Below are 15,897 nucleotides of genomic sequence, written 5' to 3' on the forward strand. Positions count from 1 at the left end.
GCCCTGTAGAGGGGAGTGCAACTGTTTTTCCTCCTATGGAATTCCCTTCACTGGTGAATGAATATGGAGGAAGAACTTTCAGTGGAAAGAATTTGAGTGTCCACAGACAACGTTTTCCATGACATTTCATAAAATGACTAGGCTCAAAAGCATAGAAACATAATCAGTCACAGAATGATAGTTACTGGATATTTAACTGGTCTTGTGTTGCCATCTAGTGGGGAAAGTCCAAACGCTTATGAGTTGGTATCTCCACATCCTGAATTCTGTTTACTATTCCGTAAAATATTTAGGACTATCAATACTCATTGTCAAATTACTCGTAAGTATGCCTACTATTAGACCTGACGCCATGAGCTGTACACACCTCCATAAACCCACTATCAAGATAATATAATCTTTATTAAATTGACTATTTTACAGACCAAAATTATTCTTAAAATTACCAATTTAATCCTCTGGAGGATCAAGAGAAATCTGTCTTGTTCTTGGCATTGAGGCCCAGACAGACTAGAAGAGACGAATGTGACAGATTCACATACTATAAGTTCACATACAGTACCAGTCAAAAATTTGGATACATCTACTCATTCCAGGGTTTTTCTTTATTTAAAAACATGTCTACATTGTAGAATAATACTGAAGACATCAAAACTATGAAATAACACATGGAATCATGTAGTAACCAAGAAAGTGTTGAACAAATCAAAATATATTTTATATATATTTTCAAAGTAGCCACACTTTCTTTTGAAAACAGCTTTGCACACTCTGGACATTCTCTCAACCAGCTTCATGAGGTAGTCACCTGGAATGCATTTCAATTTACAGGTGTGCCTTGTTAAAAGTTATTTAGTGGAATTTCTTTCCTTCTTAATGCGTTTGAGCCAATCAGTTGTGCTGTGACAAGGTAAGGGGGGTATACAGAAGGTAGCTGTCACGCCCTGACCGTAGAGATCCTTTTTATGTCTCTATTTTGGTTGGTCAGGGCGTGAGTTTGGGTGGGCATTCTATGTCTGGTGTTCTATGTTGTCTATTTCTTTGTGTTTGGCCGTGTGTGGTTCTCAATCAGAGGCAGCTGTCTATCGTTGTCTCTGATTGAGAAGCATACTAGGTAGCCTGTTCCCACCTGTGTTTGTGGGTGGTTATTTTCTGTTTAGTGTTTGTCGTCACCTTACAGAACTGTTCGTTTGTCGTTTTGGTTAGAGTGTTCATATTTATTAAAATAACGTATTATGAATACTTACCACGCTGCACCTTGGTCCTCTTCTCCTTCTCCAGACGACGTGCATTACAGTAGCCCTATTTGATAAAAGACAAAGTCCATATTATGGCAAGAACCGCTCAAATAAGCAAAGAGAAATGACAGTCCATTATTACTTTAAGACATGAAGGTGGGTCAATCTGATACATTTCAAGAACTTTGAAAGTTTCTTCAAGTGCAGTCGCAAAAACCATCAAGCACTATGATGAAACTGGCTCTCATGAGGACCGCCACAGGAAAGGAAGAACCAGAGTTACCTCTGCTGCAGAGGTTAAGTTCATTAGAGTTACCAGCCTCAGAAATTGCAGCCCAAATAAATTCTTCACAGAGTTCAAGTAACAGACACATCTCAACATCAACTGTTCAGAGGAGCCTGTGTGAATCAGGCCTTCACGGTCAAATTGCTACTAAAGGACACCAATAAGAAGAAGAGACTTTCTTGGGCCAAGAAACACGAGCAATGGACATTAGATCAGTGGAAATCTGTCCTTTGGTCTGATGAGTCCAATTTATTTTTTTTATTCCAACTGCCGTGTCTTTGTAAGACGCAGAGTAGGTGAGCGGATGATCTCCGCATGTGTGGTTCCCACCGTGAAGCATGGAGGAGGTGTGATGATGTGTCGGTGCTTTGCTGGTGAAACTGTCAGTGATTTATTTAGAATTCAAGGCACATTTAACCAGCATGGCTATCACAGCATTCTGCAGCCATACACCATCCCATCTGGTTTGCGCTTAGTGGGACTGTCATTAGTTTTTCAACAGGACAATGACCCAAAACACACATCCAGGCTGTGTAAGGGCTATTTAACCATGAAGGAGAGTGATGGTGCTGCATCAGATGACCTGGCCTCCACAATCACCCGACTCCAACACAATTGAGATGGTTTGGGATGAATTGGACTGCAGAGTGAAGGAAAAGCAGCCAACAAGTGCTCAGCATATGTGGGAATTTGAAGCTGGTTGAGAGAATGCCAAGAGTGTGCAAAGCTGTCATCAAGGCAAAGGGTGGCTACTTTGAAGAATTTAAAAAATATATTTTGATTTGTTTAACACTTTTTTTGGTTACTACATGATTCCATATGTGTTATTTAATAGTTTTGATGTCTTCTACTTTTCTCAAATGTAGAAAATAGTCACAAAAAAAACTTGAATGAGTAGGTGTGTCCAAACTTTTGACTGGTTCTGTACACATAATAACACAACCTACTAGTCAGGATCAATCAATCAAATGTATTATCAGCAGATGTCACAAAGTGCTATACAGAAACAAACAGCAAGTAATGTAGAAGCACGGTGGCTAGGAAAAACTCCCTAGAAAGGCAGGAACCAAGAAAGAAACCTAGAGAGGAACCAGGCTCTGCGGGGTGGTCAGTCCTCTTCAGTAGGATCCTGTCAATGGAAATGCCATGTTTCACAGACCCATTGACTTTCTTCACACTTTGTTACATTACAGCCATATTGATTAATTGATTAAATCGTTTTTTCCCCCCTCATCAATCTACACAAAATACCCTATAATGACAAAGCAAAAAAACATATTTAACTGAAATACCATATTTACATAAGTATTCAGACCCATTACTCAGTACTTTCCTGAAGCACCTGTAACGGTTGTCCTCCTCCTCTTCGTCCGAAGAGGAGGAGTAGGGATTGGACCAAAGCGCAGCGTTGTGATATAACATAATGAAATTTATTAAAGTAAAAACGAAACACGAAAATACTTCAACAAACTCCAAAACAAATGAACGATGTAGACAGACCTGAACGAGAGAACTTACATAACACGAAGAACGCATGAACAGGTACACACTACACAAACGAACAAACGAAACAATCTCGTGTGGTGCACAGACACGGAAGACAATTACCCACAAACAAACAGTGTGAACAGCCTACCTTTATATGGTTCTCAATCAGAGGAAACGTCAAACACCTGTCCCTGATTGAGAACCATATAAGGCTAATTACCAATGACCTAAACATAGAAACACAAAACATAGAATGCCCACCCCAACTCACGCCCTGACCAACTAAACACATACAAAAATAACAGAAAACAGGTCAGGAACGTGACAGCACCTTTGGCAGCGATTATATATATATATTTTTTTTCAATTTTATTTAACCAGATAGGCTAGTTGAGAACAAGTTCTCATTTACAACTGCAACCTGGCCAAGATAAAGCAAAGCAGTGTGACAAAAACAACAACACAGAGTTACAAATGGAAAAAAAAAACATACTGTCAATAATACAACAGAAAAAGTCTATGTACAGTGTGTGCAAATGAGGTAGGATAAGGGAGATAAGGCAATAAATGGGCCAGAGTGGCAAAATAATAACAATATAGCAATTAAACACTGGAATGATAGATGTGCAGAAGATGAGTGTGCAAGTAGAGATATTGGGGTGCAAAGGAGCAAAATAAAATAAATAACAGTACGGGGATGAGGTAGTTGAGCTATTTACAGATGGGCTATTTACAGGTAGTGATCTGGAAGCTGCTCTGACAGCTGGTGCTTAAAGTTAGTGAGGGAGATATGAGTCTCCAGCTTCAGTGATTTTTGCAGTTCGTTCCAGTCATTGGCAGCAGAGAACTGGAAGGAAAGGCGGCCGAAGGAGGAAATGCCTTTGGGGATGACCAGTGAAATATACCTGCTGGAGTGCATGCTACGGGTGGGTCCTGCTATGGTGACCAGTGAGCTGAGATAAGGCGGAGTTTTACCTAGCAAAGACTTGGAGCCAGTGGGTTTGTCGACGAATATGAAGCGAGGGCCAGCCAACGAGAGCATACAGGTCGCAGCATACAGGTCGCAATATATGGGGCTTTGGTGACAAAACGGATGGCACAGTGATAGACTACATCCATTTGCTGAGTAGAGTGTTGGAGGCTGTTTTGTAAATGACATCGCCAAAGTCAAGGATCGGTAGGATAGTCAGTTTTACATGTGTATGTTTGGCACCATGAGTGAAGGATGCTTTGTTGCGAAATAGGAGGCTGATTCTAGATTTCATTTTGGATTGGAGATGCTTAATGAGAGTCTGGAAGGAGAGTTTACAGTCTAACCAGACACCTATGTATTTGTAGTTGTCCACATATTCTAAGTCAGAACCGTTCAGAGTAGTGATGCTGGACGGACGGGCAGGTGTGGGCAGCGATCGGTTGAAGAGCATGCATTTAGTTTTACTTGCATTTAAGAGCAGGTGGAGGCCACGGAAGGAGAGTTGTATGTTATTGAAGCTCGTCCGGAGGGTGGTTAACACAGTGTCAAAAGAAGGGCCAGAAGTATACAGAATGGTGTCGTCTGTGTAGAGGTGGATCAGAGAATCACCAGCAGCAAGAGCGACATCATTGATGTATACAGAGAAAAGAGTCGGCCCGACGATTGAACCCTGTGGCACCCCCATAGAGACTGCCAGAGGTCCGAACAACAGGCCCTCCAATTTGACACACTGAACTCTGTCTGAGAAGTAGTTGGTGAACCGACATAGCCGAGTGATCATAGGGGTCCAGTGAGTGTCCAGTGAGTAGCTCGGCGATTCAGACAGCTAGCGGGCCGGGGCTAGCAAGCAAGCAGAAGGGCCTTAGAGGGATGTCACGACGGAAGAAGTATGTTGTAGCCCCCCGCGTGCTGTTACGTCGTCAGACGAGTCGTCATGGATCAGCAGGGCTCCGTGCGGTAAAAGGGTCCAGACCAATTGGCAAAAAAGGTATAGTGGCCAAAGAATTTGTCCGATGGGCCTCTTCAGCTAACAGTCCGATACGCTCTAGACAGCTAGCAGGCCGCGGCTAGCAGGCTAACAGATGGGCATTCAGGGGACGTCACGACGGAGGAGACAGTAGAAAAAAAACCTCGGGTGAATTACATCGGTAGTCCAGTCGTGATAGGTCGGCGGGGCTCTGTGTCGGTAGTAAAAGGGGTCCAGGCCAATTAGCAAAATAGGTATTGTAGCCCAAGGAGTGGCTTTCTTTTGCCAAATAGGGCTATCTTCTGTATACTGTACCACCCCTACCTTGTCACAACACAACTGATTGGCTCAAGCGCATTAAGAAGGAAATAAATTCCACTAAATAACTTTTAACAAGGAACACCTGTAAATTGAAATTCATTCCATTCCATTCCAACCTCATGAAGCTGGTTGAGAGAATGCTAAGAGTGTGAAAAGCTGTCATCAAAGCAAAAGGTGGCTACTTTGAAGAATCGGAAATACACTGCTCAAAAAAATAAAGGGAACACTTAAACAACACAATGTAACTCCAAGTCAATCACACTTCTGTGAAATCAAACTGTCCACTTAGGAAGCAACACTGATTGACAATAAATTTCACATGCTGTTGTGCAAATGGAATAGACAAAAGGTGGAAATTATAGGCAATTAGCAAGACACCCCCAATAAAGGAGTGGTTCTGCAGGTGGTGACCACAGACCACTTCTCAGTTCCTATGCTTCCTGGCTGATGTTTTGGTCACTTTTGAACGCTGGCGGTGCTTTCACTCTAGTGGTAGCATGAGACGGAGTCTACAACCCACACAAGTGGCTCAGGTAGTGCAGCTCATCCAGGATGGCACATCAATGCGAGCTGTGGCAAGAAGGTTTGCTGTGTCTGTCAGCGTAGTGTCCAGAGCATAGAGGCGCTACCAGGAGATAGGCCAGTACATCAGGAGACGTGGAGGAGGCCGTAGGAGGACAACAACCCAGCAGCAGGACCGCTACCTCCGCCTTTGTGCAAGGAGGAGAAGGTGGAGCACTGCCAGAGCCCTGCAAAATTACCTCCAGCAGGCCACAAATGTGCATGTGTCTGCTCAAACGGTCAGAAACAGACTCCATGAGGGTGGTATGAGGGCCCGACGTCCACAGGTGGGGGTTGGGCTTACAGCCCAACACCGTGCAGGACGTTTGGCATTTGCCAGAGAACACCAAGATTGGCAAATTCGCCACTGGCACCCTGTGCTCTTCACAGATGAAAGCAGGTTCACACTGAGCACATGTGACAGACGTGACAGAGTCTAGAGACGCCGTGGAGAACGTTCTGCTGCCTGCAACATCCTCCAGCATGACCGGTTTGGCGGTGGGTCAGTCATGGCGTGGGGTGGCATTTCTTTGGGGGGCCGCACAGCCCTCCATGTGCTCGCCAGAGGTAGCCTGACTGCCATTAGGTACCGAGATGAGATCCTAAGACCCCTTGTGAGACCATATCCTGGTGCGGTTGGCCCTGGGTTCCTCCTAATGCAAGACAATGCTAGACCTCATGTGGCTGGAGTGTGTCAGCAGTTCCTGCAAGAGGAAGGCATTGATGCTATGGACTGGCCCGCCCGTTCCCCAGACCTGAATCCAATTGAGCACATCTGGGACATCATGTCTCGCTCCATCCACCAACGCCACGTTGCACCACAGACTGTCCAGGAGTTGGCGGATGCTTTAGTCCAGGTCTGGGAGGAGATCCCTCAGGAAACCATCCGCCACCTCATCAGGAGCATGCCCAGGCGTTGTAGGGAGGTCATACAGGCACGTGGAGGCCACACACACTACTGAGCCTCATTTTGACTTGTTTTAAGGACATTACATCAAAGGTGGATCAGCCTGTAGTGTGGTTTTCCACTTTCATTTTGAGTGTGACTCCAAATCCAGACCTCCATGGGTTGATAAATTTGATTTACATTGATCATTTTTGTGTGATTTTGTTGTCAGCACATTCAACTATGTAAAGAAAAAAGTATTTAATAAGAATATTTCATTCATTCAGATCTAGGATGTTATTTTAGTGTTCCCTTTATTTTTTTGAGCAGTGTATAACATATATTTTGATTTTTTCAACACTTTCTTGGTTACTACATGATTCCATATGTGTTATTTCATAGTTGTGATGTCTTATTCTACAATGTAGAAAATAATAAAAAATAAAGACAAATAATAAAAATAAAGACAAATGAGTAGGTGTGTCCAAACTTTTGACTGGTACTGTAAATATATATATATATACACACACACACACATTTCCCGAATTCAATCAACAATTGTCCATTATGTTCATGTGCAGTTGTATTCCTGAAAAGCATGTCTAGAATTCTCTGCCTGCCACGAACCCATTTAAGGATGATGTGGACTCCTGCATGACTTGGCACGTGGGCGCAAGCTTAGCACAAGTGTACATCATATAATTTAATATTAAACTAGAAAGTCATTATTTGTATACTACCGCATACTTGCAGTGCATGAAGGGAGTACTCTACTTTGATAATTATAGATATCCGTTTCTGAAGAATTAGAGCAGAATCAGCATTGCGCTGACACTGGATTTAAGTGCGCAAACACTAATGAGCTCATGGAAGCTACTAGGCTATGCAATTAATTGGGCTTGTTCGAAATTGTAGCACACCGTGCAGGCGACTGCCGACTGACTGATCTACAACAAACCTTGCATCAATAAGAACTACTCATTATTTTTTGTAGATCAGTCAGTCATAATTTACCCATGACACATTACGGTTTTGATTCTCTCGAACACGGCCATTCTCTACACACAGTCTCTCGTCTTGTTTGTGATAACTCACTTTTAGTAGGTCTTTCTATCAAATGCACATCTAACATGCATTAATAAAATTCCGTCACAAGGCAACGTGGCTTTAAGCGACATATTTGTTAAAAACTGTTTACAACTGCACTATGGCTCCGTGATTACATAAGTTACGTAATAAAGTGATGAACACCGTCTGGTCTCGCGATGGATTTATCTTCTATCTTGCCACGTTCCAGTACAGAAAAAAACGGGAATGAACGAGGGCTTTCTCTAGAAGGGATACAACTTTTGTCAAAATTGACTTTATGTAGCAGGTTTACGAGAATTTACGCAGCAGGTTAGGATAATTAACGTATCAGGTCCGAATAATTAGGTCAAGGTTAGGAAAATAGTTAAGGTTCGGGTTAGCGAAAACGTCCTTTTGAGGTCAAATTCGAGAAAAACTGTATCCCATCTAGACATGACCATGGGCGAGGTGGTTCTAACCTGCGGGTATCCACACGATTGAATAAGACAACATCCTCTGAAAGCGAATTGGACGACATTTTCCCTTTCTCCGCCCATCTTGTCTTCGTAAAACCCGCACTGGCTGAAGGCGCAGTCACTCAAAAGTCACCGGGGTTGCTATGGGCTTCGGTTTATGAGGGCAGAGAGATTTGATTTCTACTGGGCCACCTTTAATGCAAGAAATTGACAGTGACGCTCGCTAATTTTGAATTTCCACTTGAATTCAAGCAACTTCGAATAGCCATGGCCACGAAGAAAAACCCACGAGGACAGAAACTGAAAGGTTCGTAATTTCAATTTCAGTAATGGCAGTGGTGCATGCAACCAACCTTCACTTGGCTACAGAAGGCCTTTGAAAGTTAATCGGCCGGCATTTAGGCAATGCAAGTTAGCCTACAATACTATAGACCCATAACTGGACAAGATGTAGCACAACGTCCACAATATACCCAAAAAGTTACCAAACAATTGTGTCCCTTTTTATGGAGTCACCATCAACTATACATTTGTCGAGTTATAGTAGACGTCACAAGTGTCTTTGTATCCAGACTATAGAGGCTTTGCCTCTCTGCTACATTGTATAACGAACGAGGCATTCGTTCGATTTGAAGCACTGTTGCAATTCGTTAGGTTGCAAAGCATAGAATGAGAGTATCAGGTCAATTTTTGATTACAATTGAGTGGCCTGTGCACTAATGAGGACTTTGAGTCATATCGTTCCCAATTATTGCATTGTACGCTGCAAGGCCAATTAAATATTTTCCTCGTTGACTACAACAGAAACTACACCAGTAGACGATGGTATCGTCCCCTTTCTTAGTTTTTGGTCGTTTCTCCAAGTGTTCACGTGTCAATAATGGAAGAACGTGGGAGGGGTTACACGTGGCTTCTATCGTCGTCGCGGTTTCAAACCAGGACCCCTATGGAGACGTTTTAATAATATGGCGCCGCTCCCCAAGTTATCAAGATAATAAGTTACAATGGCGTGGTCTGAGCCCCATACTTTAAACGTTAACTAGTGGTTTAAGGGCAGACAGACTGCGCGGGCTTTACATGTTGCCTACGAGTCATGCTAAATGTATGTCCCCTTTGCAAAACTCCAGTTGCATTGTGACACGTGGCCTTGGGCCGTAGAATGTGTTGCACATAGTAAATTATTGGCATAATCTCATAACATCAGTTTCAGTGCCCTTCCTACTTTAGGCTAGGCTACTTATAGAACTTTATTTCTAAATCATTCATCTGATACAGAACGCCCGATGTCCACTGTTTTGTACTCTTTAAAGAAATCCTGATAATCATCAGGCCACTATTCATATCGATCATATCAGTGTGAATATTACGGGCCAGGCTTTTGACTGAGCTGCAATACTAGAACGTTTAGAAAAGTAATCAAGAAATGAATTAAACGTTACATCAATTTAGTGGTTGCAAATGAATTGAAGATGGGTCTACACACGTCGTATGTTAAGTGATAAAGGTAAAATAATGTTTAAAAAAAACTTTATGTACAGTTATCAGAGTATTTCACAAGACAAGGCGCCTCCCTCTTCATGTATGTTGACCATTGTACAGGGGCATATTCACTAGGTAAACTGTTCAGGAAGTTGCAGAAAGAAATGTAGTGTAATATCTAGAGGTGACATAATTTACTATTCTACACGACCGAGAAGCATCTGTCATACATTTATGAGTTAACATTGGTTACGTTGCACCGCCCTGAACAGGCCCTCATACTCACTGCCCAACGTCTGACTATGAACTGCCTGCCTATGGCAATAGGGATGTGACTTATTGATACATGAAAGCGAAAGCTGTTTTCGATTCTGCATTTATGGTTATGTAATAAGCAGTTAAAAGTATATGCCAAGTCAAATTCTGTACTTTATGACAATCTAAAAATGTATGTAACCAAATGTTTTCAAATGTTTTCTTTTGAATGTGCATTCTTTCACCATATTGTTTGTTTAGAGGTTTGATTGTCATTGATATTCTACAATGGTTTTCTATGGACATTTTATTATGTATTATCAAATTGATATATATATATATTTTTATGAAATTGCCCCATCCCAGGCTTCCTCGTCTCTTAGAAGCTTGGTGTGATTGGACGAAGGCCAAAGAACTGGTAAAGGCAACAACTGCTTGCCCTGACCTGTGTGGACATGTTTTTTCTTTGCAGTGGATTTAGCCAAAACTAGATACTATTCTTGAGGAATAATCTTGCATGAGTGGTGTGAGCTTGTTTGTATGGGATGTTTTTTAGCTTACTTGTACAAGAGTGGCAGGATTGGAAAATGTTGTATAAACTTCCCACATGCTCTAAATGTTTGTTTTTGCCTCACTGATGCTGGAGTTAATTTGATTGCTATTGAATTGATAACACAGAAGTATCAATATTTGGATAAGAGTTAACTGCCCATTTTATTGCTAGAGTCCTGTGTACATTATGTAGGCCTGCTGCATCTCAGAGCCAGGACACGGTTTGTTCAATTTGAACTATGGTTATGCATTTCGGGGTTTTACAACTATTGAAGGAGAGACAAGCTAGTCTTTATGGGGAGTCAGTAATGTGGTTTTGAGATGATTTTAGCAATTTGCCTTTTAAAATATTCATACCAAGTTTAGTATTCTGACAGTAGCGGTGCGTGGATAAAGTCACTGAGGAAGCCAAGTCAGGAAGAAAAGCCATATTACAACCTATGTGGTAATAGCGTTGTTTATAACCTGTTAGTTCATATCCCTTACCACGGTGAGATAGATAGATACACACACAGTGCATTCGGAAAGTATTCAGACCCCTTGACTTTTGAAATGCAAAGTCCCCCCCCCCCCCCTCAGTCTACACACAATACCCCATAATGACAAAGCAATAACAGTTTTTTTGTGTTTGCGCATTTATTTAAAATAAAACAGAAATATGACATTTACATAAGTATTCAGACCCTTTACTCAGTACTTTCTTGAAGCACCTTTGGCAGCGATTACAGCCTCGAGTGTTCTTGGGTATGACGCTACAAGCTTGGCAAACCTGTATTTGGGGAGTTTCTCCTATTCTTCTCTGCAGATCCTCTCAAGTTGGATGGGGAGTGTCGCTGCACAGCTATTTTCAGGTCTCTCCAGAGATGTTCGATTGGGTTCAAATCTGGGCTCTGGCTGGGCCACTCAAGGACATTGAGACTTGTCCTAAAGCCATTCCTGCTTTGTCTTGGCTGTGTGCTTAGTCGTTGGCCTGTTGGAAGGTGAACCTTCGCCCCAGTCTGAGGTCCTGAGCGCTCTGGAGCAGGTTTTCATCAAGGATCTCTCTGTACTTTTCTCCGTTCATCTTTCCCTCGATCCTGATCTTTCTTTGTTGGCAGCTATTCCATCTAGGTCTCCAGTGTTTCAAATAAAAAATCAAGCATTAAGATTAGGTCATTGGTCAGTAAATTATTTTATCAGATTAATCAAACCATTGATGTAATGAATGATAGCATTGTGCACCAGTACTACTAGTAGAGACAGTTGGGCACAGATTCCAGTCAATATAGTCAAGTTGAACTTGAACACTTCTTGTGCTTAAAATGTCATATGCACTTTCAGTATAGACTGAACCATCACACTACCACCACCATGCTTGACCGTTGGTATAAGGTTCTTACTGTGAAATGCAGTATTTGTTTTTTACCAGGCATAATGGGACCCATATCGTCAAAAAAGTTATACTTTTGACTCATCCATCCATAGAACATTCTTCCAGGAGTCTTGATGATCATCCAGGTGCTTCCAGGTTATTTTCTGGCAAACTTGAATCAACTTTTTGGATGAGATGGGTCCCATTTTATGTCTGGCAAAAACCAAACACTGCCTTTCACAGTAAGAACCTCATACCAATAGTCAAGCATGGTGATGGTAGTGTGATGGTTTGGGGATGCTTTGCTGCCTCGGGACCCGGAGGACTTGCCTTTTAATAGAAGGAACCATGAATTCTACAGGAGAATGTCACGCCATCCGTCTGTGAGCTGAAGCGCAGCTGGGTCATGCAGTAAGACAATGATCCAAAACACACAATCACGTCTACATGAAAATGGTTAAAAAGCTACAAATATGAAGTTTTAGAATGGCCGATTCAAAGTCCAGAGCTAATCCCAATTGAAATGTTGTGTCAGGACTTGAAAACCCACAAATGTCCCTGAGTTAAAGCAGTTCTGCATTCCCCCACAGCGATGTGAGAGACTGATCAACAACTACAGGAAGCATTTGGTTGCAGTCATTGCAGCTAAAGGTGGCACAACCTGTTATTGAGTAATGGGGCAATTACTTTTTCACACAAGGGAACTGGTTGTTGCATAACTTTTAATTAAATAAATAAAATACGTATATATCTTTTTATGTTATTTGTAAAGGATACCTTTATCTAATATTAGGTTTTGGTAGAACATCTGATAACATTCAGTATAGAAAATATGCAAAAATGAAAAAGGGGCAAATACTTTTTTGCTGCACTTTTTCAAGTACTTTACACCACTGAATATAATGTACCAAGTAATTACACATACATAAGATATTACTATATATACACAGTACCAGTCAAAAGTTTGAACACACCTACTCATTCAAGGGTTTTTCTTAATTTGTATTATTTTCTACATTTTAGAATAATTCATCAAGGATCTCTCTGTACTTTTCTCCGTTCATCTTTCCCTCAATCCTGACTAGTCTCCCAGTCCCTGCTGCTGAAAAACATCCCCACAGCATGATGCTGCCACCACCATGCTTCACTGTAGGGATGGTGCCAGGTTTCTTCCGTACCTGACGCTTGGCATTCAGACCAAAGAGTTCAATCTCGGTTTCATCAGACCAGAGAATCTTGTTTCCTCATAGTCAGAGTCCTTTAGGTGCCATCGGGTTCTTGGTCACCTCCCTGACTAAGGCCCTTATCCCCCGATTGCTCAGTTTGGCCGGGCATCCAGCTCTAGGAAGAGTTTTGGTGGTTCGAAACTACTTCCATTTAAGAATGATGGAGGCCACTGTGTTCTTGGGGACCTTCAATGCTGCAGAAATGTATTGGTACCCTTCCCTAGATCTGTGCCTTGACACAATCCTGTCTCTGAGCTCAACGGACAATTCCTTCGAACCCCATGGCTTGGTTTTTGCTCTGACATGCACTGTTAACTGTGGGACCTTATACAGACAGATTTCCTTTCCAAATGATTTCCAATCGATTGAATTTACCGCAGGAGGACTCCAATCAAGTTCTAGAAACATCTCAAGGGTCATCAATGGGAACAGGATGCACGTGAGCTCAATTTTGAGTCTCATTGCAAAGGGTCTGAATACTTACGTAAATAAGGTACTTCTGTTTTTTTTATTTTATACATTTGCCAAATTTGCAAAAAAAAGTTTGTCATGGGGTATTGTGTGTAGATTGAGGGGGGGGGGGAATTATTTAATACATTTTAGAATAAGGCTGTAATGTAATTTGTTCTTGAAAAAGTTACGGTGTCTGAATACTTTCTGAATGCACTGTATATATTGGGTCAAATTACATTCATTAGACCTATGATTCATTGTTCATTACAGCTAAATAATTTAATGTATTAAATAAATAATAAATGTCAAACGCTGAAGCTAATTTCTGAAGCTTCTGTAGGCTATTGCAGTAGGCTATTGCAGTAGTCTACACAGCATAGAAATACATTGGATTTTACACCGCATAATACGATTCCCAGAGTGCATTTCTTCTCCCAGGGTGCAGTGCTCCGCCCAGGCCTGCTGGCTGGCTACCGCTCCTACAATTTCTCTTCATTACTTCAGTTTAACTGACGCCCGGCCCAGAAAGATAATTTCCTTAGACAGCCACATAGCAAAGTCAGATGATAAAATTCCTAATAAGACACTTTAGTTATCACCTTTGTGCACAAAACATCCATTGCATTATTCAAATGATTGTCACTGAGGTCCATTTTTATTTTTTCCCTCACTCACAACCGAAGATATTAACATTTTATATTCATCCAATGTCGGCCATGTTTTTGGATGACGTGATGACGTCGTCACTGCTCCCTGTGCGCACTGTTCTAGTGCGTAGTGATGGGGGGTGGGATCAATATCAGATACATTTTTTTGACAATATCGCAATATTATTTTTGCGCTAGTTTGCTGTACCTGCACCAAAATGATTACTTTCTTCATAACTTGTTCTCCATTCTCTTTTTAAATAGGGAGCTAATTTTGTTTTAAGCACTTTTATTCTCATGGCTCTCTCTTGTCCATCTGCAGCAGCAATATGTTTGGAACATCGAATCGCAATAAAATCACAGTATGTAATCGCAAAACATATATCCTATTGGCACCTAAGTATCGTGATAACATCGTGTTGTCAGGTCCCTGGCCATTCCCAGCCCTACTAGTGCGTGTGTGAAGTTGGGCTGTGTAAACTGAATGCAACCCGGATATAGATGGTCCATGAATCGGCGTATGTGAACGTGAGTAGATTACGTTTAAAACAACATCTGACATATTGGACACGGTCTCTAGTTCTTATAATACCTAGGTGTTAGCAAGCCCAGACAAATAGGAAGTGTTTCACATGACTTTTTGGTTGTAATCATATTTAAAATGCTCACATGAATTTCATACTTAAGATATTTTCATGACATTTTCACTCAAAAATAATTTGAATTCAGTTGCTAGTAGAATAACGTTACAATGCAAATGTCATGTGTGAAATCGTTTTTTATGTTGTTTTGGAACTTAACCTCCCTTGCACTGCACGGCTTTGTAACACATTTTGCTTGGTTGTTTTGGTGGGCTGGCCCTTATCTGCTCGCTAAGCAAAGTATTTCTATAGTTAGCTTCTGAAGCCAGTCAACAAGCTGCGGACGTGGAGGTATGATGTTTCGTTAGAAGTCATGCTGTTGCATTTTCTCTCTCACTAGCTTCGCAGAAGTTTGGCTTGCTTCTCAAAAGTGACTCGCATGCGCTGTCAGCATCATGCACAAGTAGCCTGGCTAGCTTACTGCTGCCCCCTTGAGAAGACAAGTAGCCTGGCTAGCTTACTGCTGCCCCCTTGAGAAGACAAGTAGCCTGGCTAGCTTACTGCTGCCCCCTTGAGAAGACAAGTAGCCTGGCTAGCTTACTGCTGCCCCCTTGAGAAGACAAGTAGCCTGACTAGCTTACTACTGCCCCCTTGAGAAGACAAGTAGCCTGGCTAGCTTACTACTGCCCCCTTGAGAAGACAAGTAGCCTGGCTAGCTTACTACCGCCCCCTTGAGAAGATTCAGACAAATTACTAGACAGATTCCATCCTCTCAATCTGTATTCCGTGTATGACGAGACAAATTTGACAGACTGAAAGTTAAATATTTCTAGTGCTGAACCGTTATTCATGTTCTAGTATCGAAAAAGTACCGACGTTTCGGTTATACCGTGCAACCCTATTCATTTTAGATTTCAACTAAGCACAGCTAATTTCCTGATGTTCCCACATAGCATTATATGGGCTATCACAATGCTGTTACGTTACTGGTAATGTAAGTAGTATCACTAAAGGTCACTTTGGTTATGCATGCAGACTAGTGTGTTGGCTCCATGTGTTTAGAAGGAGCTTTCAGCAATATGGTAACCC

The 15,897-nt window shown here is 41.8% G+C and overlaps 1 protein-coding gene across 1 annotated transcript in view; it reads left to right on the forward strand.

Annotated features, from left to right (window-relative positions):
• Window positions 1–8,037: 8,037 nt before the first annotated feature.
• LOC129823948 (aspartyl/asparaginyl beta-hydroxylase-like) overlaps window positions 8,038–15,897 on the forward strand; it is a 29,230-nt gene continuing 21,370 nt past the window's right edge. Inside the window, exon 1 of the mRNA XM_055883085.1 lies at window positions 8,038–8,571. Within this exon, the coding sequence (XP_055739060.1) occupies window positions 8,532–8,571 (40 nt within the window). The 5' untranslated portion in view covers window positions 8,038–8,531. The remainder of the gene's footprint in view (window positions 8,572–15,897) is intronic.

This window comes from Salvelinus fontinalis, chromosome 26 (genome assembly GCF_029448725.1).
Source record: "Salvelinus fontinalis isolate EN_2023a chromosome 26, ASM2944872v1, whole genome shotgun sequence".
In the NCBI taxonomy this organism is placed as follows: domain Eukaryota; kingdom Metazoa; phylum Chordata; class Actinopteri; order Salmoniformes; family Salmonidae; genus Salvelinus; species Salvelinus fontinalis.